Here is a 21264-nt window from a genome sequence, read left to right on the forward strand (position 1 = left end):
CTTGTGCTATCACCAAAGGCAATTTTTTTTTTTTTTTTTTCAAAAAAGGAGCATCTTAATGTTCAGATATTACAAGATTTAATATTTGTTTCAACAGTCCCTGGGGTTCTATAATATTTTAAAAGGCCTTAAAGCTATTAGGACATTTTTGTACAGTCTAATTTTCCCTCCAACTTCTTGCTACTCATTTCCCCTTCAAGCAGTCACATCTAGCTTAGAATGAAATAAATCTTACAGTGATTTTCTGTATATGAATCATTGGAAAAATTGTCCTTTCAGTCCATAAATCGTTGCATCTATAACAAATCTAGATGGTGGCAGGAGAATAAAAAGGAGCTTTAACCTGTAATGAGAGCTTTTTTACCTTAACAGAAAAAATAACAAAAAAAGTCTCTTCATGATTAAAATGTACTTTTATGTATTTTTTTTTTTATTTTACATTTTACTCATACTTTTTAAATATTTTTAATACTATCCACTGAATGCACACTACCTCTTGATGAACTCTATCCTCTGTCTTTTCCTTTACATCATTTAGATGCCTTAGAGAAACAGAGGAGTCAGGGTGGGTAATGGTGTCTCCATATTAGTTTCTGTACTGATGTCTTTTTAAGAAATGGGAAATGGAAAATGAATAGCAGATTTTATTTTGGATGTTAGGTTTCCAAGAAATTGGCAACTAAGTTGGATTCAGCTTTCAGGTGCATGATTCATACTGAAGATCAGCCTTTCTCAAAGTCCTGCGTTAGGACAGCAGGAGGATGGCAGCAAACTGGTGCCATATCCTGACATACTTCAGTGATTGCCTTCTCAGCTTCTTTTTTTCCTTTCTGAAGTTCTATTGGCTACTGTTTTCTAGAATCACTGTTGTCAAATCAGTTACCAGATATAAAATCCAGTCAGTCTTTCTCTGTTTAAAACTAACGAATGGTTGCAACAATACAAATTTTAACCTTGTTGAAGAAGGAAGAATAACTTAATTACTACTTTCAAAGTTCTGAAAACACAACATCAGCCATGATTTTCTTATGGACAAACAATTGATTAAATGCCTTCCTAAATCTTTAAGTCTTGATACCATCTGGGTATTACTTGCATGTAAGCTCAGGTTTAATTCTTAATAAAAACATTACAGTTAGGCTCATGGAATCAAGAACTGAGTTCTATTCTGCTATCGAAGTGCTAGTCGCACTCTCACAGGTAACTTGTTTCTAAAGTGAACAGAAAGTGCCCCTTCCTATAATGACCTACTGCATTTAGTTCTTTAGTTCTTTAGAAAAGAACAGTTGATCTGAACTCTAGGTAACAAAAGAGAAAAGATAAGGCTTTTCCCCAGATTAAAAAATTGATATTTGTAGTCAGTTGTATCATTACAGACAGAATGAGAAAATGCAGAGAACAATTATAATCTTATTTGGACTAAACTTGTCTGTGTTCTAATGTAGTTCAATTTTACTTCAATGAATTATTCAGATAAGCAGTTATTCATTTTAAATCATATGTAGAATTTGTACTGATCACAGAATCACAGATTTTTTCACTTCTCATACATGTCTCCTGATGCATGAAGTATTTACTATTAATACATTTCTGTTTTCAGAAATACTAATAGCCATATATTTCCAATCCCATTAACATGTGCAAAAATTTCCAAGCAAGTCAACATAGCTGGAGAGTAGTTGTGAATAAAAGCTGCAGCAGACTATCATGCCACTTTTCTGATACTGTCATCTATGTCCCCACAAGCAAAAGAAGTAGAAAGGAGGAAAATTGGGTTGCAGTGTGTACCTTCTGCTGTAGAGATTTGGGCTTTGTCAAGTGGATTGAAGAAAATAAAAAGAGAAATCCCTCACAGAAAATACTAGCCATGAAAATTGTCAACCCTGTAGGTTACTAATCTCATGTTATACTAACATAGTATGAGGAAGGGTAGTCCATTAGTACACGTTGTAAATGTCCTGTGGTTTGTTACAGTAGATTGGAAGACAATGCAGGACTTAGAGCAATGTATAGCAGTCACTTAGGGTGATGTATATTTCTGTAATGTAATTTATAGGGACATCATGAACTTGAACTGTAGTTAATGGAAAAAACATCAAAGCACTTTGAGTAAGTATTCCCCTATTTTATTCTCCTCACAGCTACATTGGTTTAAGTCTTTGATTTGTTTCTCTTAAACTTTATATCTGTCCCTGTACACTCAAAATAAATGACTACCAGAAAAAGATTATATTTTTAAATACATAGATTCTAAAGAGAGAGACCATTTTACAGTAGAAAAAGTACAGTAATTTCTTTCTTATGAAGTGTTTAGTCTTTGCTGTTCATCCAAAATGAAAGTAATGTTAAATATTTGTATAAAAACCCCTAAATATTTTGATTCTTAATTACGGTACAATATACATTTAACATAACAAAATTATGCTGTTCATTATAACTGTTCATGTTATTTGTAAGGGAGAAAGACATAACCAATTATGGCATATGGCCAGTCTTTATCAAAGGAAAAACATCCCATACTTTGCAGGTGCACAGATTCTTTTGGCTGTGCTTGTACTTAATTGTCTATGACACTTCAGTTACACATTTACATAGCATTAAATTGTTAAACTTTAACTGTAGTAGTCCTTGATGCATATACAGAATGCTAATTCTGGCATGGAAATTTGTCTCAAAAATTTGTTAAAGGAGGGAGTTTAAGATACTTTATTTTGTTTTTGGTGGGTTTTTTTTTGTTTTTTTGGTTTTTTGGTTTATTTTTGTCCATAGCTACATTAATAATAACACCCTTTGGGAAAGGGAAGAAATATGCATAAAAAACAAACCACTTCTTTATAGTTTTTCAAAATACATGAAATTGCAAACTTTGATACTTCTGGAACAGAGATTTTTCCATATATGTTTATATTTACTGGTATGGAACTGAAGTAGGGTCGTGTTCAGTCAAGAAGACAACTTTCAACTTGTTTTTCATAAGGCCATAATTCACCATCAGACTTTGTATAAAAGCATGTCTGTCAGTGTAGTTGCAATAATGTATAACCTCCAGTGACTTACTGCCATTGTGTATAATGAATATAACCCATCTTAAGGCCTTAGCAAGCTGCTAGAAGAGGTTAGATGAACTACAGAATATTCAGTCTAGGGTCTGTGTTGATCTGAACAAGCAGCAATAATGGAGAGAAGCCTGCCAAGAATTGCTAAGGCCAGTCCAGTTACTTTTGTTCAGTGTGCATCAAGATTTGCAGTACCAGTGGGTTGATGGTTCTGTGGGTAACCAAGTTTGGCCTGTCAGTTTGACAGCTTTGTTAAAAAATATCTTTGTGCAGTCTCATAAAGAAGATAGATCTACCTGCACAAAGATGCTTGCTTTACATGCACACCAGTATGCCTAGGACTTTGCAATAGTGGTAAGGTGGTAGAGGTGCAGACATGCTCATCAATAATACTGTGGATAAGTTTGTCATACATGGTTTGTAACTTGAAGTCTGTAGTCTAGTCTAACATTAGAAAGAATACATGAGGATCCAACTGTTCCATAAAGCACGATCCTGACACATCTTCCATCATGCCAGTACATTTACTGGCTAATGATCATTGTAGTGAGCTTCCGTAATAAGCAGTTATTGAATAGAAACAGATTCTTTACAGTCCTCATCAGAGATAGATTAGTAAGTCTGCATTTCAGTCTTTACTGCATTATCCACACTTGCTTCTCCCAGAAGTCCTGGGACACTATTCTTCCTAGTTCTCTAATGTATTTAGCATAGTTTCTTTTTCTTGTTTCTGTATAGACAAGCCCTCTGGGATTAAAGGTGTTTTGAGTATTTAGTAACACTCTTTATGGTATTTTCAGTGAGCAACGTAGGATCCTACTAAACCATGTTCTAGTAGAAGCTAAATATGAATAAGTTATAGCTTACAATTCTTACCTTTTTTTCTGAGCTTCCTTAAGCCCTTGGCTAGACCCAGGTTTGGATGTTAGGCCACTGGATTCTGATATCACTTGCTGTATCCTTCTTTTCCCTTTAGTATCTCAAAAATCCCTGGTTATATCTGTGCTCTACTCTTGATAAGTGTTTGTACATACACAGTTCTTTCAGAGGATGTGAAATGATTTCATTTTTTTTAAATTTAAATTCCCTTTTGCAATGTTTACTTTGGGAAAACTTTTCATCTTCTATTTTTTTTTCTGTAATGTATTTCATAAATTATAAAGTCAACACATGTGCAGTGGTTGTGCATCTTATCCCAAACACACATTCTGCAATGCCAGAGGTTTATGCCTGTGCTTTAACATAGCAGCTGGTAATATTTGTGCTAATTCACTTACATGGAACTGCTGCAAGAATCACATTAGAAAGAAAATCCTGGGCAGGCAGGGGCAAACGGTTGTGTGGTCCTTAAATGGTGTTTATAGGAAGAATTAGAGCATTAGGCAGATAATGGGGTTTGATTTTGTTGGTTTTTTTTTTTTCTTTATATGAGAGAAACTGGCTGGGAAACGAGTGAATTTTGGAAAAGTAATGGGCTTGCTTGGTGTGGGGACAGAAGTGAAATCAACAGCTACAGCAATCAGGACAGGCTGGTGTTATTCTACCCTGGATGTGAAAGGATGACTAAGTACATGCACTGTGGACTCTTTTAGCATGATATCTCAAGGCTTGTCTCAAGGCACCCTTTGTTCATGGGAAAGAAGGCTTTTCCTCTAAATCAGTTCTCTGTCATAAACATGAATGTCTGATGTGAGTTGAATAACCTTTGCTGCCTAGGGAAAATTTGAAACTTCAGTGCATTTGGTTTTGTAGCTAAAATGCAGTGGTAAAGTAATTGTTCAAATCACCACAGGTTAATGGATATGAATCCAGTCACCCTGTTGTTCCTGGAACTTTCTTATGGCCATCTTCAGTCAAATAGTTCATAAGTCTTAAACTTACTAACTCGTTTACCTGGTTAAGTGAAACCAAGTCCCCAAAGCAGACAACTAGAACTAGGAATTGGATTCCCTGTTTTGTCAAACTAAACTTTCCAGTAGCTGGTTTATTAAAAGGAGTTTCATGTTCAGGGGTTGGAAGGAATTTACTCCAGGGCTAAATATCCCAGAAATTTAGTTACATTTGATAGTTCTGGTCATTTATTTTAAATAGTACAATATCCTTCATAATGATTAGGTTTTAGAATTTGCAACAGACCTGTATGAACTATGTAAAGTTTGTTACAGCTTTTGGCTACATCAAAAGAGAGAAACTCCTGTTGTTTTAGATTGTTAGGAAATAAATGGGTTTGATAGCTTCTCTCCAACTGAAGCAGGGAAACTTCTAATATGAGGTTGGTTCCTAGCAACAATCTGAAAACAGATGACTGAATCTCTTCTTAAACCTAATAGTTGAATCTCCAAAGACTAGCTGGTTTTATAGCAGAAAATCACTGGAGGACAATAAACTGTTGAGTAAAGGTACGGTAAACTGTAATGTAACCTGATTATTGATGTCCCTTACATTTGTAGCTTCTGTCATGCTCTGCTGCATTAGGAGCAGGTATCAAGGAAATTATTCTTCTCCTTTTGTGTTTACATTGTTATGGTCATATTCAGAGTGATGAGATTGTAGAACTCAGACCAGCTTTGTGTTCCATGTGAATCTTGAGGACTTCTTTGTCATAGCTAAATGAAAGATTGCTGGTGTATTGATTTTATTAAGAGCAAATGTAAGGACTATGTTTCATCTTGTGCTGAGCCAATGCTTGTCAAGTAAGATAAGTAAGATTCTTCTATTTCCACAACAATGGGAAAGTATACATATATAATATGTATCATTTGTGCTGTGATACATACTTATATGCTAAAGTACACACTGTGTATGCCAGAATTCCCATTACTGACTGTACAGTAGCTATTTGAATGGTACACTTTGGAAGTCTGTGAGTTCCTAAATTGCTGGGCTCCTCATCTGCTTGCTTTAAACAATTTACTAGGTTTCTGGCTTTGTCAGTGGTGCTTTAATTGCTCTTGACTCAGTAACCTTCTCAGGTGATAACATTTGCATGCACTGTGCAGCAGTTTGTAAGTGCATACCTGTACACCCAAGAAATTATTCACGTTTAATATGCAATTAATGAAAGATTCTACTAGCCTTGTTAAATAGCACACAGTGGCCAAAACTGGTATGAGTCTTGACTGCAAGTTCTGTCCCTGTGAAAAGGTTAGAAGTGTTTGTCTGGAAAAAGAATGTGAATTTCACTATGTAAGAATAGTACAATTGGAGGTTTTATATCTGGCATGAACAATTTTGAAATTGTTTTTTACCTGTCAATTTCAAAATAGGTTGACCCGTTTCTCTGCAAATATTCTAAGACATTTCACAAGGCCAGAAAGTTACTTCTACTCTCCATTATTTGATTTTATTTTGATCTAAATGTCTGTGACAATTTACTAACGAAAAAGATTAATATTTCACAAAGGTACTAGTGCATAAAAACAAAGATATCAAAAATAATTGTGCTGCAAATGGAACAACAGATCATATTAAAAACCTTATACAGTAAGTGAAATTTAGTTTTCTTGTTAAAGGTGTTTTAACAAGTGATGTGTTAAAGGTGTTGTGTGAATTGCTACCCTGCATAACTAGTCTATGTATTTGGGAATGGTACTAAAAATAGTGTGGTAATATACATTTACGGGTAATTAAGAAAAATTGCTTGAAAGCAGTATACCTATGGATAAACATGGAACAAATCCTTTTGTAATGGAACACACATAATATAATATGGTACAATGTTACAAAATCACAGGGTAGTACCTCAAGTGAATGGTGTGGTAAAATAAATTACCTGCTCAATTACATCTTTCTGAACTCTCTGGAATCAGGCTGTGCAGTACTGTGCCTAATGTACATGGTTTAGAACAGACTAGGTGGTCACTCTGTAATTCCAGTCACATTATGTTCAGTGCAACTGTGAAGGTGAGTAAGGTAAAGGCAATTCAACACAAGCTCTGAAAAAACTCTGCTTTATTCAGCAGATGTCTTTTACTAGAAAAGCAGCAAAAGGTGACCAAATAAATCACTCATATCAATGCATCCCTTATACTGTCCATATTCATTTAGTTTGGTTGATTATGCATTCAAGTCAGTGAAACTTGTGTTTTTTGGATCCTGTGCACTGCATTGAAAAATTCACCTTTTCATTACTGTGTGTTTGTGATCTTTAGTTATTCATCAGTTATTGAACACGGACATTTTGAAATTGCTCTGTATCTCATTGTTTCATCTTTTTTTTCTTCAAAATACACTGAAAATTCAGGTTTGCTTTGAAATCTCAAGTGAAATTATTTTGAATGAAATAACAAAATGCTTATTTAAAAGAACCGATTGGATTTCAGACTGGTTACTGTAATTTATAATTCCTCCTCCCTCTTCTTTCTCATCCTTTTTGTCCTCCTTTCCAAGCATTTTCTTCCCCATTCCTGAGTAATACTGGTGCTATGTACAGTATTTTGTTTACAGTAGTATAAACATTCTCAGCCTGTGACTTCATTGCTGAAATAACTCACCTCTTTCATATCAACTCTTACCTAGGAGCCGTACAGCAGACTCATTGATGTAGGTTTTTTTCTGCATGGCAGCCCAGGCCAAGCTGGTTTCATTGCATGATGCAACTTCACCTTTTTTTGGTTGTCTATGAGATTAATTATAATCTATTCTTGTATTGCCTGTGCATGCCAATGTGCTTACCATAATGATGTATACACTGAATGCAGTTTAGAGCATTAAGTGCATGAAATGGAATTAAAAACAAAGACAAAACCATAACATTAGAAAGTTTGAGCAAATGTAAATTATGCTTATCACTAGTTTAGCTATTATAGAATGAATAGGACATCATATGTATTAGGTTTATGTATTTAAAATTTCCAGCATATTGCAGTAGTTTATTGACTAGATGCACAGTTTTGGTGTGGTCAAGATGAGAGGAGGAAAGGATGTACTTACTACCCTGCTGTGACAAGGACTGAGTGGTGCCAGTAGTATCAGAAAGATAAACCTTTCCCTGCTGTCAACTTCAGCAGGAGGTGACAGTGAAAAGAGGTAAGATTGTAAATAATCGTTTATCGAAATTCAGAATTTGGGAAGCATTTTAACTGCAACAGGTTTTTGGGTTTTTTAATGATAAATAACCTGTAAAACACTTTGAAATGTATTGATTTACAAAACACATGATGACATTCCATATGAAGAATTATAACCGTGCTTGAAATTTCCTTTACAAATGACATTGTGACCATTCTAAGAAACCTGTCATTCATATGTTCTTAAATGTATTCAAATGAACCTTTCATCAGCACAGTATAAGATGTGATTGAATTCTAATCCTATTTTTTCCTGATAAAATGATGAAACTGCAGTCTGGGAAGTGTCTTGAAACATAGTGTCTGAACTCAATTTTCTAGTGCTGTTGATCAGTGCAAACATTTATTTAGTGTATGCTCAGAAGTTACACTTTGTGCACTCTTTGGTGTCAGAATTAATGCACAGATTTCAAATTAATATTCATCTTGATGAATAGATACTATTGACTGTATGAATTTAAATTGGAGGGCCTATAATATAGAATGTTAAGATATTTGAAAAAATGTCATAGAAAACAGGTATATATAAAGTGAAAATATGCTCTTAGTGTGTACTTTCAAGCAGGTAACTCAATGAAAACATGCAATATATATTCAAAGTAGTACAAAGGGGAAGTAATGTCTACAACTGTTGTCATGCCACCCAAATGCTGATACTGTGCTTCCTTAAGAGTGTGTGTTATTTAGGATTACTTTGGATTTTACTTTTTTATAGTATTAGAGTCCACATAATGGCAGTTAATTTTTTCTTTTCCCCTTACAATGAAGGAAAATTCTTTTAGTACTCTAAATCAGGTCAGACATATCTATAAAGTAACATGAAGTTCTTCCTCCTCTCAGTACAGATGGGATTAATAAACCAGTCCTTCTGACTTTCCAGTAGCTCAGTGTGCAAGCTTAGCTATACTCCTGTTCTCCTGTGCACAGCAGCCAGAAGAAAAAGGCGGTGGATGTTACTGTGCAAACCATTTTGAGAGGTGTTAGGAGAAAAAGGCCACTATATATTAATTTTTAACACTACTATAATCCTCTTCTTATATTTATGTAAAGTACTTTTTATCAGGCTTCTGATAATTGATTTGAGCAACTGCTACAGCTGTAGGCATTTTCTTATTCCATTTGTTAATGGAGATAAAGTTACTGCTGAAAAAGAAAGGCATAGTGTCATTAATCTGCATAAAAAGGGTCTTTCCCATTTAGAAAAACCACTGGGCAAGACTGTCACTCAGGCTTCAGGCTACTTTTTTCTGGAAAGTTTAAGTAGTTTCTTAATTTCTTTGTTTAAACTTTTCCTATTCTTTTGCAAACTAAATGTGGCTATTCAGTGAGTCTTTCATAGAGTCAGCATTTTGCCTTAGGAATATGGTAATTGCCCTTAAGACAGTGGTGGTAAATAATTGGGTCCCACAGCTGCAACAGTTGTGACACAAGCTTTTCTAAGAAGGAAAATTTACTAGATTACAGTTATATAGATGTGGAAACTAAACTACAGCAGAGAAATTTATGGGTAGAGGAACTGTGTAATTTGTTTCACTCAAAATAAAGACTCTTCAGGGGTCTAGGTTAAAAAGAAAAGGGGAACTGGTAGATGGGATTGTCATAACTGCTAATGTATGCTAGGAGTAAATGTGGCCTTGATTATGTCCAGAGCTGGTTCAAGGCAGAGGAGTTTAAACAGCTGTACTCTGATGCTCAGGGTATAATCAAAGATCTTAAATGGTTACTCTTGGTAGTTGAAAGGTATTTTACTTCAAGTTACCTATTCAGTACTGCTAGTAAAGTGTGACAAGTGTACAAATGCAGGCTTCCCTGTGCCAGGTTACAAGGATATACTACACATCTCACTGTTTGGAAGGGGAGCAGCTGAGCTGCGTGGCCTGAGGTACCCTAAATGTACCTTAGATATTAACTCAGCAAGGTGTTTTAAAGAATCTTTATACTGATGGGGCAGGTAAGGCTAAGAGGTTCTCATGAGAGGGAGAATTTGAAATGATGAAAAGTTGTTTGGGTCTAATACATCTTCTATTTTTGTGTAGATTCTTGGAAGGAATTTACATGGTTCATGTTATGACTTCATTTGAAATAGGAAAAGATATATCCTGCCTGGTGAAACTGTGTATTAGGACTGCTTTAGAATTACTGTTAACACAATGTGACTAGATTTTTTAGGGTTCCTAATAGATTTGGATCATGCTGTTAGATGGCCTGACCAAGAAAGCTGATCCAGTAGTGTAATGTCAATTTTCTACCACTTTGCAGTACTTCTGACTTCCATTGCTCATTTATATTATTCACTGGTGTTAAAGTTAAATAATATACCTTAGGCTGAAGTTTCTCTCTACTCAGTAAAACTAGAGAGTAGCCAGGTATTTTTGGTCACAGTATCAGAGGAGGGAATTCTGGAAAAGAGGGACAGATGAATGAGCTGTAAGTATTTTTACACTCCAGTTTATCTGGTACTCTTGTCAATTTCAGTTAAAATGGTTGAAATTAGACTAAATTCATAGGATAACATTTTTTTTTTAAAGTTACAGTATTTAAGCTAGCAAGAAATGTATGGAAAGTACATTCAAAATTATCTGTAGGAATCAGTTATGCATATCAAACAGAAAATTAGAGCTCAGTTCTTTGATATACAAAAGAAAAAATGTTCATTTATAATCAAAGAGAATAGAGGGAGAACATTCTAATTTTTGTTCATGGTATATATTTTTTCAAATAATTCTGATGAGGGAGAATTTTGAAAATTGGATGACAGTATCAACATAAGAGAATAATAAAAGGCACTGAGATGGCAGAGTAGTTGGAGCTGGAAATGTGTGATGATGGTGGGCTGTTGAAAATTGAGGAAAGTGGATAGCAAATGTGAAAAGCACTGTTGGGTAATTTTAAGAGCAGGCAGCTGCAAATGAATAGAGCAAGGAATCTCAGGAATTCACTCTTTCTTTTGAGGCAAGGTAAGCGTAGCTATAGATAAATCCATTCAAACAGACACTTATCTAAGTGTTCAATGGTTTGTAGGCCCTCTCCTACAGAAGGAGGAAATTTAAAAATCATCTCATATATAGTCATCCTATTGATTCATGTAAATGGAAGGACTATAAATGGTCCATATAAGCCAGGCTGAAAGGTATTTTCTGTTTTAAAAATCTGAGATTCATCATCTCCCCAAATAATCTACTCCAGTGCTTATCTCTATGTTATAATTGAAAAAGGTTTATGCTGCTCATATACTTCTCACTAATTTTATTCATTTTCATTTGTTAATTCCATGTCAACATGGAAAAGGGAGTAGTATTTATATGAGTTGGTAGCATTTTCATGTCACAAATTATTTTCTCTTTTCTGGGTTAAGTGACTACAATAACTTATTTCTCCTAGATAAACTTTGATAAAAAACTATCAGTTAATGATTGGACAAAAAATAATAAAAAGATATCACTATGAATAAGAGACACTATCAAGATTATCAACTTTACTAAAGAAGGTATGCAGTTCAACCAAATCCTTTCATAATGCAATCAATATAAGAGATAAAACTGAAGTGGCTTATTAAAATTTTTCAAAAAAAGTAAGGTTAGTTGAAACAGTATACTCATATTTTCCTCTTTAGAATATTAGTAGTCACACAAAATCCTTTTTATTAAAATTAAATCCTTTTAGTTTAATTAAAAATGTGGTCCCAGGCCTTGTTGTGCTGTCATTTTCCTAGAACTGATTTGTCATCAGGGATATTGTTTTGTCAAGGTAATGTCACACTGTTTTTAGTTGCCAATGTTCTTAGCTCATGATGAGCAATTAAGGAATGTAACACAAAATAAAATAATAAGTGCTTTCTACTTATCTATGTGGTTCTCAGCAAATGTTTTAAAATTAAGTGGTCTTAGGATGAAAATCTTACTGGTGTATTTTTCAGGAAGGCACCTGCTCTGTCTCTTAAATGCTAGTGAAAGAACTTGGAAGTTATAGATAAGGATTCTAGGCCATTCACTTATGCCTGTTTTAACAATGAGTTCCTGGGTCTTTAGCTGTTCTTCAGGGACCTTCCTTTGACTTCTGTTTGAAAAATTGGAGAGGACACATGCTGCCAACCATAGCGAACATACACACATCCTGAGCAAATTATTATGTTATTTTCTGAGTGAGCAATTTTAATGCGTATTTTTTCTGTATATCCCAATAGTTCAATATATAATTATAAGCAAAATTATTTTTGTTATCATACATAATTTTGGTTTTGGGCTGAGGAAGTTAGGTCAGCCCAATCTGATTTTGCTTGAGTGCTGTAGTACATTGGCTCGTGTTCTACTAGGAGTTCTGTGAGGAAGCATGATGTGCTTAATCATGCTTAATGGGAAAACTTAAGAAAGAGAGATGAAAACTGACAGCATTATGCTAGACTTTATGAAGTTTTATTAGTTCATTTAGGTAACATAATTACCAGCAATGTTACTTGACTGTCACTTGGTGTGTTGCCAATTCAAACAGCTCTGTAAATCTGGTAGCGTTAGATGGACATCAGGAAAGCAGACCTTTGTCCTGCAGTTGTACCAACTAAATTTACCTCCTGATTTTGTATATGAATGTGAAAGAAATTAAAATCAGGAGCTTCTCTTTCTTTCACGCTGGAAGTCCAGCTCTATCTTAGTTTCTAAACTGAATTTTGCATTAAAAATTGCCAAGTCACAGCATTTAAATATATATTTAAAATTTAAATAAGTTTCAGTCAAAGGGGAAAATAAGAACAACATAAACTTCTATGCCCCATCCTTTATTACAGGAAGCAGAGAAGTGAAAGAATCAAAAGAAAAAAATCTGATTCTGAGAAAAATGTTTATTAAAAGACACAGTTGTACCAATTTAATACTGATTGATCTGGCTTTGTTGTTTTTTTTCTTCTGATATTTGAAATTTCTTTTGAAGGAGGGTAAGGAAACCTGTTAATTTTAACCCAAATTAGTGTGGTTAAAAAAGGTTCCCCAGTGTGGTAGGGAGATTGCATAGAAGGACTTAATTGTAGAAAGCATTTGCAGAACAGATGAGTCATGATGCATTTGTTTAATTAAGGTAATATTCTAATGCCAGCTTGTGATCTGTCAGACTTTAAAGAATAATAGAAGATGTTGTAATAGAAATTGGGACGGGAAAGTAAGGAAGACATTTAAAGTGTTTTTTTTCTGAAAAGCAAGGTACTTGCAAATTTTAAGGTGTAGGTTAAACACAGTATAAGAAATCTTGGATGATAACTTTATTTCACATTATTTGACAGCTTTCTTTCGATTAGATTTGTAATTTTTCTAAAATTGAACAGAGCATTCTGATTTTTTATGTAATTTAAAGACAGCTTAGTATGTATGAGCCTAAGGTCAGCAAAGTGTTTTTAGAAAGAATGTAAGAGGTGCATATCAGAGTGAGGAGGGGAGGCCACTCCACATGTAGACTGCAGAAATGGAGATGGAAACAAAGACAGTAAAACTGAGTAATCCAAAATAAATTCATCACATGCTGAAGTTGAGTTGAAGTTTTTGTGAGTGAAAAGACAAATATGGTTTAATCCATTAAGCAAAGGAGAGTCAGAATTGAGAATTAAAAGAAGAGTACTTGGAAAAGCCCAAAGAAGCCCCAGGATTTGACAGTGAAACTCTTTGTGTATAGGAGAAACACCTAAGAATGTAAACATAGGGGGTTGAGTGGTCAAATAGGATTTAAATGTAAATAATATAAGAACATACAAGAAGTGATCACAGCATCATCCTCAGCTATCAGGCCATAACTGTCTATAAAATTCAGTGAGGAAGGGATTGTTCCTCCTCCACTCACTAGCTCCAGGTGCACAAACCTCAGAGAAATATCTCTAAGCAGTGATGTAAGGATCCCATAGAGTTTTATGCACCCAAGTCAGAGCTGTGACGGCAGATTATGTGGCAAAGCAGGTCTTCACCTTGCCTTCACCAATGCCTTGTTCCAGGGATCCAGCTGGCTGTCCTTCCTCCTTGGGAAGGAAACCAACTGAACTCTGCCTGCATTTCCTGCAGCACTAGCTGAAAGTTATTACTTGTGGCAGCACAAGTTCCCCAGTGATGCACCACATCATGTCAAGAGAGAGTGAAGTAACTTTGAAGATATTTGCCATCAAAAACTTCTATTGGTGCTATGAATCAAAGAAAGGCTTTCTAAACTGAAATGTGTTTAACAAGCATCTTATATTTAGAAGATGAATGCAGATAATGTAAGAAAATAATGTTTTTCTTACTGTGGGACTCACTGGGTTAATAAATGGAAGCCACTTGAAGTAAGAAAAAGTATGTTGTGCTCTCTGTCCCTTTTAAGATGTTTGACATCTTTGATTGTAATTTAGTCTTGGTGATTTGTTTTAATTATGGTATTTGTTCCCTGAGGTCTGTATTTGATAGGCATCTGTGTTATTTTGCTGTTCATTCCTGTTGCAGTGAAAAAGATTTTAACTGTTTATTCCCTTCTGGGCTGTGTGACTATACCATAAAGGAGCAAACTCTTCTGCTTTGAATGAAAATTGCTTTTGCTAAATGATACATGTGGCTTTTCTATAGTTTTACTTTAGTATTATGTCACCGAAACAGAGTTAAAAAACCTAACCATAATGAACTTAAATTTCTTTTTTGCTATACTGTTCAAAATATGCTTTAAAGGAGTATAAACAGACACTACTATATCAAATTTGTGCCAAATGTATTATTTTATTCTAGACTTCAAAAAATTCAGTTTGCTCTAGAAGTAAATTTGAGGAAACTCAATATTAAAGAGAAGCTTCCAGTAAAACAAAATAATTTGTAAAAAAAAAGACCACTTTTGGCAGTTTTATGAACAAAGAAAATTTACATGCCCAAATTGATACGCATTAATTGTATTGAAATGCAGTTTGAAAGTGCAGTGAGTGGAATGTCTTAAAATGATGCAATGCTAATTAACTTCTAAATATTGAGTGGTTTCTCTGAATTATTTATTTATTTGTGTTATTTGTGTTTTAGCAGCATCAAGTATTTCTGTACATAGCTGTAATTTCATTTTAAAATCTACTCTCATCAATGGACATTCCTTCTGATGGAAAGTGCATATTTTACTGTTTTTCATATAATGTACTGTTGTGCAGTCTAAAAACTGTCATGAATACAGGAAATAAAAAGTTCCCGATTTTTCACATAATCAGTTCTTTAAGTTTTATATTTTATTTTATTGATACTAAGAATTTAAATATATTTTAATCTTGTTTTTGTAATGCATTTAGCTTTTCCTCCACCATTCAGAAAGCAGATTTGCAAAAATTTAAATTGTAAATTAGGAAAATTCTCTGAATTTCTGAAAATTTCTATAGCTTCTTAAAGTTCTGAAGTTTGCAATGGGCTTTACAGCTCCTCTCAAGAGGTGAAATGATACAGTAATAACCACTCAGGTTATTTTCAACTCTGTTGCAATTTAAAAAATTCTGGAAATATATGAAGGCTTCTGTGGGAACTTTCATATTAATATCCTCACAGAAATGATTGATTTCAGAAAACATTTAAAAGCATTTCTTGCTCTCTCCCACTCATTTTATGACTGTTCAAGGAATAATTCCAGTAGAAACATTTCAATCCATTAGAAACATTTTAAGTCAACCAGAAATAAGCAAGAATAATAAATACATGACGTGAACTGGTGACAAAAATAGTTCTTTAAGCAGCAGTAAATTCTTTTGAGTTTAAGTGGCGAGTGGTACACTCTGTGGTAAAAGTGGTGCACACAGTGTTGGCTTCAGTGTTGACTGCAACAAAGCTTTAAGGATGCTGGGAACACCTTGTCAAAATTTTGCCCCATATATGTAAAATTAAACAGAATTATTTTGTTACCACTCTTGTAGTCACTCTTGCTTATTGAAGTAGTTTTTGCCTATTATAACTGTACAACTGGGCTTTATGACTACTAGTTTTGTTGTAGAAATTGTATAGATAATCAAAGATGCTCTTTCAAAGTACTTACAAATATTAGCAAATCATAGAATCATTTGTTTTAGAAATGACCTTTAAGTTCTCCACTAAACTAAGTGCCACAACTACACATCTTTTAAATACCTCCAGGGATGGTGACTCAACCACTTCCCTGGACAGTCTCTTTCAACCCATGACAATGCTCCAGTGAAAAATTGTTTCCTAATACCCAGTCTAATCTTCCATTGGCACAACTTGAGGCCATTTCCTTTTGTTCTGTCGCTTGTATTTGGGAGAAGAGGCCGACCCCCACCTTGCTACAACCTGCCCCTAGGGAATGGTAGAGAGTGATAAGGTCCTTCCCGAGCCTACTTTTCTCTGGGCTGAACATCCCCAGCATCCTCAGCCCCCTTGTGCTCCAGACCCTTTCCCAGCTGTTGTCCTTCTCTGGGCTTGCCTCAGCCCCTCACTGCCTTGCAGGGCGAGCCCCAGAGCTGGACACAGCACTCGAGGTGTGGCCTCAGCAATGCCAAGTTCGTGGGGATGCTCCCTTCCCTGGTCCTGCTGGCCACACTGTTGCTGTTACAAGCCTGGATGCTATTGGCCTCCTGGGCCACTTTGGCACATGCTAGCTCACAGTGAGCTGGCTGCTGATCAGCAACTTCAGGTCCTTTTCCAGTGAACAACTTTCCAGCTGCTCTTCTCCAAGCCGGTAGCACTGCATGGGGTTGTTGTGACCCAAGTGCAGGACAAGGCGTTTGGCCTTGTTGAACCTCATACAATTGACCTCAGCCCATGGATCCAGCCTGTTCCGATCCCTCTGCAGAGCCTCTGCTAGAGGCAGACCCACACTTCTGCTCAGCTTGGTGTCAGCAGTGAGCTTACTGAGGACTCACTCAATTCCCTTGACCAGATAATAGATCAAGATATAAATCAGCACTGGCTCCAAAGCTGAGACCTGGGGAACACCATTAGTGATGAGACAGCAGGTGGATTTGACTCCTTTTACTACGCTCCTTGGGCTCAGCCGTCCAGCCTGTCTTTTACCCAGCTAGTCCAAGCTATGAGAAGCCAGTTTCTTCAGTAGAGTGGTGTGGAAAATGGTGTAAAAAGCTTGAATAAAGTCTAGATAGACAGCCTTCACGGCCTTTCCCTCATCCACCAAGCAAGTCACCTTTTCATAGAAGATCAGGTTGGTCGAGCAGCACTGCCTTTCATAAACTCAAATGGGCTGAACCTGATCCTGTGGTGTTCTACATGTGCTCTGTGCTGGCACTCAGGAGTGCTGGCACTCAAGATGTTCTGCCCCATGGCCTTCCCCAGCACCAAGGTCAGGCTTGACAGGCTTGTAGCTGCATAAATCCTCTTGCTGATGCTTCTTGTAGATGGGTTTCTTAATTTCCAGTGAGGTGGTACTTCTCCAGTTAACCAGGTCTGCTGAGAAATGATAGAAAGTGGCTTGGTGAGCACTTCTGCCAGTTCCCTTAGTATGTTTGGGTGGATTCCATGCAGCCCTCTCGATTTGTATCTAAATGATGTAGTATTTTACTGACCATTTCCCCATGGATTGTGGGGGCTCCATTCTGTTCCCCGTCTTCCAGCTCGGGGCTCTGGGTACACAGACTTAGCTAGAGACCTCAGTTACAGACCAAAGTAAAGCAGTTATTCAGTACCCCAGACTTCTCGTTCTTTGTCACTATGTTTCCCCCAATGCAATAAAGGATGGAGATTCTACTTAGCTCTCCTCCCATTGTTAATATATTTCTAGGAACATTTTTTATTATCTTTTTATGCCAGTAACCAGACTGTTCTAGCTGGGCTTCTGCCCTTCTAATTTTTTCCCTCATAACCTCACAACATCCTTGAAGCCCTCCTTGAGGCCCTTCTTCCAAAGATGATACACTCTTATTCCTGAATTCAAGCCAAAGTTCTCTATTCAGCCAGGCTGATGGTCTTCCCTGCCAGCTTGTCTTTTGACACATGGGGATGGCCTGCTTCAGCGCGTTCAAAATTCCCTTCTTGAAGCGTGTCCAGCCTTCCTGGATTCGTTTGCCTTTCAGGACTGCATCCCAAGAGTCCTTCTCAACCAGCATCATAAAGAGGCCAAAGCCTGTCCTCTGGGAGTCCAACACAGCAGTTCTGCTAGCCTCCCCTATTATTTCTCTGGGAATCAAAATCTATCATTTTGTGATTGCTGTGCCCAAGACAACCTCCACTTGTCACATCACCCACCAGTCCTTCTCTGTTCAGAAAAACAGAGTGGGGTGCCCTCCCTAGCTGGCTCATTTACCAGATGTGCACATCAGTTGCTGGAGTATTGATCCTGCCCCTTTTTTAGGGGGAGATGCCCATTGCATTTAGACTTCCATCATTGCTGTAATTTTTATCCAGTAAATCTTTCTAATAACCTTTTTAGTAAATTTTAAGTGTGCTATTTCAATGATTTTATCATAGTTGCTCCTGTCTTGTGGTATAAATGTATGAAACCATGTTTACATGGAAAGGGAATAAAAATGTTGCTAATAGTCTGTTGCCTTCTTCAAAAGGGAAACCTTTGCTGCCCTAATGGGGTGAAATCCCATAGGGCATGCCACATGATTTTAATATAAACCAGAGAGTTTTATTAGTATTATTTCTGATTCTGGAGACCCCAGTACACTACTAAGAAGTATAGGACTTCTGGTTTTGGGAAACTTGGTGTAAAGATGAGTTTCAAATTGGATCCCTTTCTGCAGCAGGCTGAATTGTGCAGTGTTGAACATTAGTGGCCATATTTTTCTGCCAGCTCAAATGTTAGCTACTGATGAAAAGAAAAATAAAAAATCCATACTGAAAATTTATTTTAGAATGTTTAAAATCTTTTATAATCCATCTGTGAAAAAATGAGTAACTTCTTCAGTGCCATGCCCTTCTGTCAAAACCATCATTTGAAATAAAAAGGAAAAGGTTGTGTCTTTGAAATTAATAACTTAAATATTGAAAGAGAAGGATGATCTCTGAAATGAAGGAAGTTTAAAGGATAAGACTAGTAGAAGCAGGAGTTTTGGTATTAGGTGGACAAAAGTCACAAATCAGAATTGTCATCCATTGTGCTAAGTGTTTTGCAAAAAAAATGAAGATGTATTATCCATTAGATAATTTGTCAGATCTTGTAAGTTTTTGTAAAGGACAGTGACACAAAAGTACAGCTGTTAGCTGCAGCCTTAGCTGACCTTAACTAAAAATTGCTCTCTATCCTGGTTATAAGCCTCTGCAAATTTCTGCAGCTTCTGCAGGAACCTAGCCTGGAATTAAGGGTTGGTGCAGGGCTGTTGACTCTGTTCCTCTGTACTTCCTGTTGGTAGGGTGCATTGGGACTCAGTGTGTGGCCTGCCTTATTTTGACAAAATCCTTTCTTCTCATTAGTGCTGTACAGAAAATGGTCCAGTGGGTTCTCAGATTACATCCACCGTTACTGTAGCTAAAACTGTATTTGTTAAGTAAGAGATATTGTCTGCTGTCCTGTATGTTAACATTTGGCTTCTCTTCCCTTCTGCTCTTGTAAATCAATTTTATTTGAACTATAACAGAAGTGTCTAATAATTTCAATGTCTTTTCAAATAGCCTTTGAAGAACAATTTTAATAAAATTTCCTATAACACTGAAGCTTCTTAAAATACAAAGCTATTGTACATCAAGGAGAATTTTGCTGTATACATTCATGCATCTAGAGACAGGAGAGAGCATGCTGTAATTAACTTGTTTGACCTGAAATGTATACAAGGAATGGAAAATTTGGCTGCATGTGTAATGACCTGGTAGTCCAGGTAGTTTCCTTTATGCCTTAAGTTAGGTAACTGACATTCATAACGCATAGAATCTTGCTTGTTGAGCAGTCTAGCATTATATTTGCAGAACTACTGCTATACTAACTGGTATTGCATTCACCTTCAGTGATTTATTTGATCTAGAAAGCCAACAAATTTCTGCTTTTCTAAAAGGATGTTTTCTAGGGCTCCAAATGATCAAATGATCAATGTTCTAGTTTCCCTCTGTTACAGTTGTGATGAACACATGATCATTTGCAATATATGTGTGTATATATATGTATATATGGTGGGACATTATGTATATATAGTATATACATCAACATATATTGGGACACGATTTTCACTTTGGTCTATGACTACAACATTGGACTGTGGCTTCAACAACCTGTGTTGGAAACTTAGCAAATAAATCACTGATGATACATACGGAAGTTACCACCTTCCTTAGATAAAAATATACTTGTAAAGTACCAGTTTGTATAGAGTAAGCTTTGGATCTGTCCCACTGTCAAAGAGAGCATAAAATAATAAGCTAAAATTTGCAATGGCTGCCTGATACACACAAGGGTATTTTAATTAACCTGCATGCAGAAATTAACCCTTAGAGTACTGCTTCAAATTCTTCAATTTATTTTGTTATTTAATTTTACCAGTGGGCTATGCTGCTTTTCTACTCAGTTCATAGTACTGTACATAAAGTACATTAAATAGCCATACAAAAAAAAAGAAGTGAGAAAAAGAAAAAAAAATCCAATCAACCTCCTATAAACAAGGGATTGTACAAGACTAAATACTCCAGGTTGCTAATGGGTAATGTATTCCTAAGCAACTATATTTTGTTAAAGGTTTTATATTATAACATGAATTAAAAGTGTGTAATGTTTCACTGTACCTGTGTGCTTGTTAGGTTTCTTCCTAAAGTATCATAGGTGTGTCTCCTTTAGAAAGAAGTCAGTTCTTTAAGGGTTAATGTGGGGTTAAGCAATCCTGAGGTATTCTCCTGCTTGTCCTCTCCTAAAGGTATCTGCATGTTAACTCTCAAATATTACCTGAACAGGTGAATATAAACACTGTATGAATGACTAACTGAATGAATGAAATAATTCCTTTGAAATGCTTGCTTGTATCTTGTAAGCGACTGGAAAACAGAAACATGATTTCTGAATCAAGGTCTATAATGAGATGCATACAATTTTCAGCAGAGTAGAAACTCATATACTGACAATTTATTCTGATTTCTTTGTCTTTCAAATAGCCCAATAGAATCCTGCCAGAATTTCTACAAAGATTTCACATTACAGATCGACATGGCTTTCAATGTGTTCTTCCTACTCTACTTTGGCTTGCGTGTAAGTAGTGTGTCTTTGGTAGCAAGGAGCAGAGGGGA

The 21264-nt window shown here is 35.9% G+C and overlaps 1 protein-coding gene across 16 annotated transcripts in view; it reads left to right on the plus strand.

Annotated features, from left to right (window-relative positions):
- Positions 1 to 21264, plus strand: part of KCNMA1 (potassium calcium-activated channel subfamily M alpha 1) — a 439294-nt gene that overhangs the window by 232181 nt on the left and 185849 nt on the right. For 9 of the 16 annotated variants that reach the window (XM_058840858.1, XM_058840857.1, XM_058840855.1 and 6 more), the window contains 2 exons: positions 7575 to 7598; positions 21133 to 21226. In XM_058840858.1, coding sequence (XP_058696841.1) covers positions 7575 to 7598; positions 21133 to 21226 — 118 coding nt within the window. The remainder of the gene's footprint in view (positions 1 to 7574; positions 7599 to 21132; positions 21227 to 21264) is intronic. The other 7 variants (XM_058840866.1, XM_058840868.1, XM_058840869.1 and 4 more) reach the window with 1 other exon arrangement.

This window comes from Poecile atricapillus, chromosome 6, assembly GCF_030490865.1.
Source record: "Poecile atricapillus isolate bPoeAtr1 chromosome 6, bPoeAtr1.hap1, whole genome shotgun sequence".
NCBI classification, from domain to species: domain Eukaryota; kingdom Metazoa; phylum Chordata; class Aves; order Passeriformes; family Paridae; genus Poecile; species Poecile atricapillus.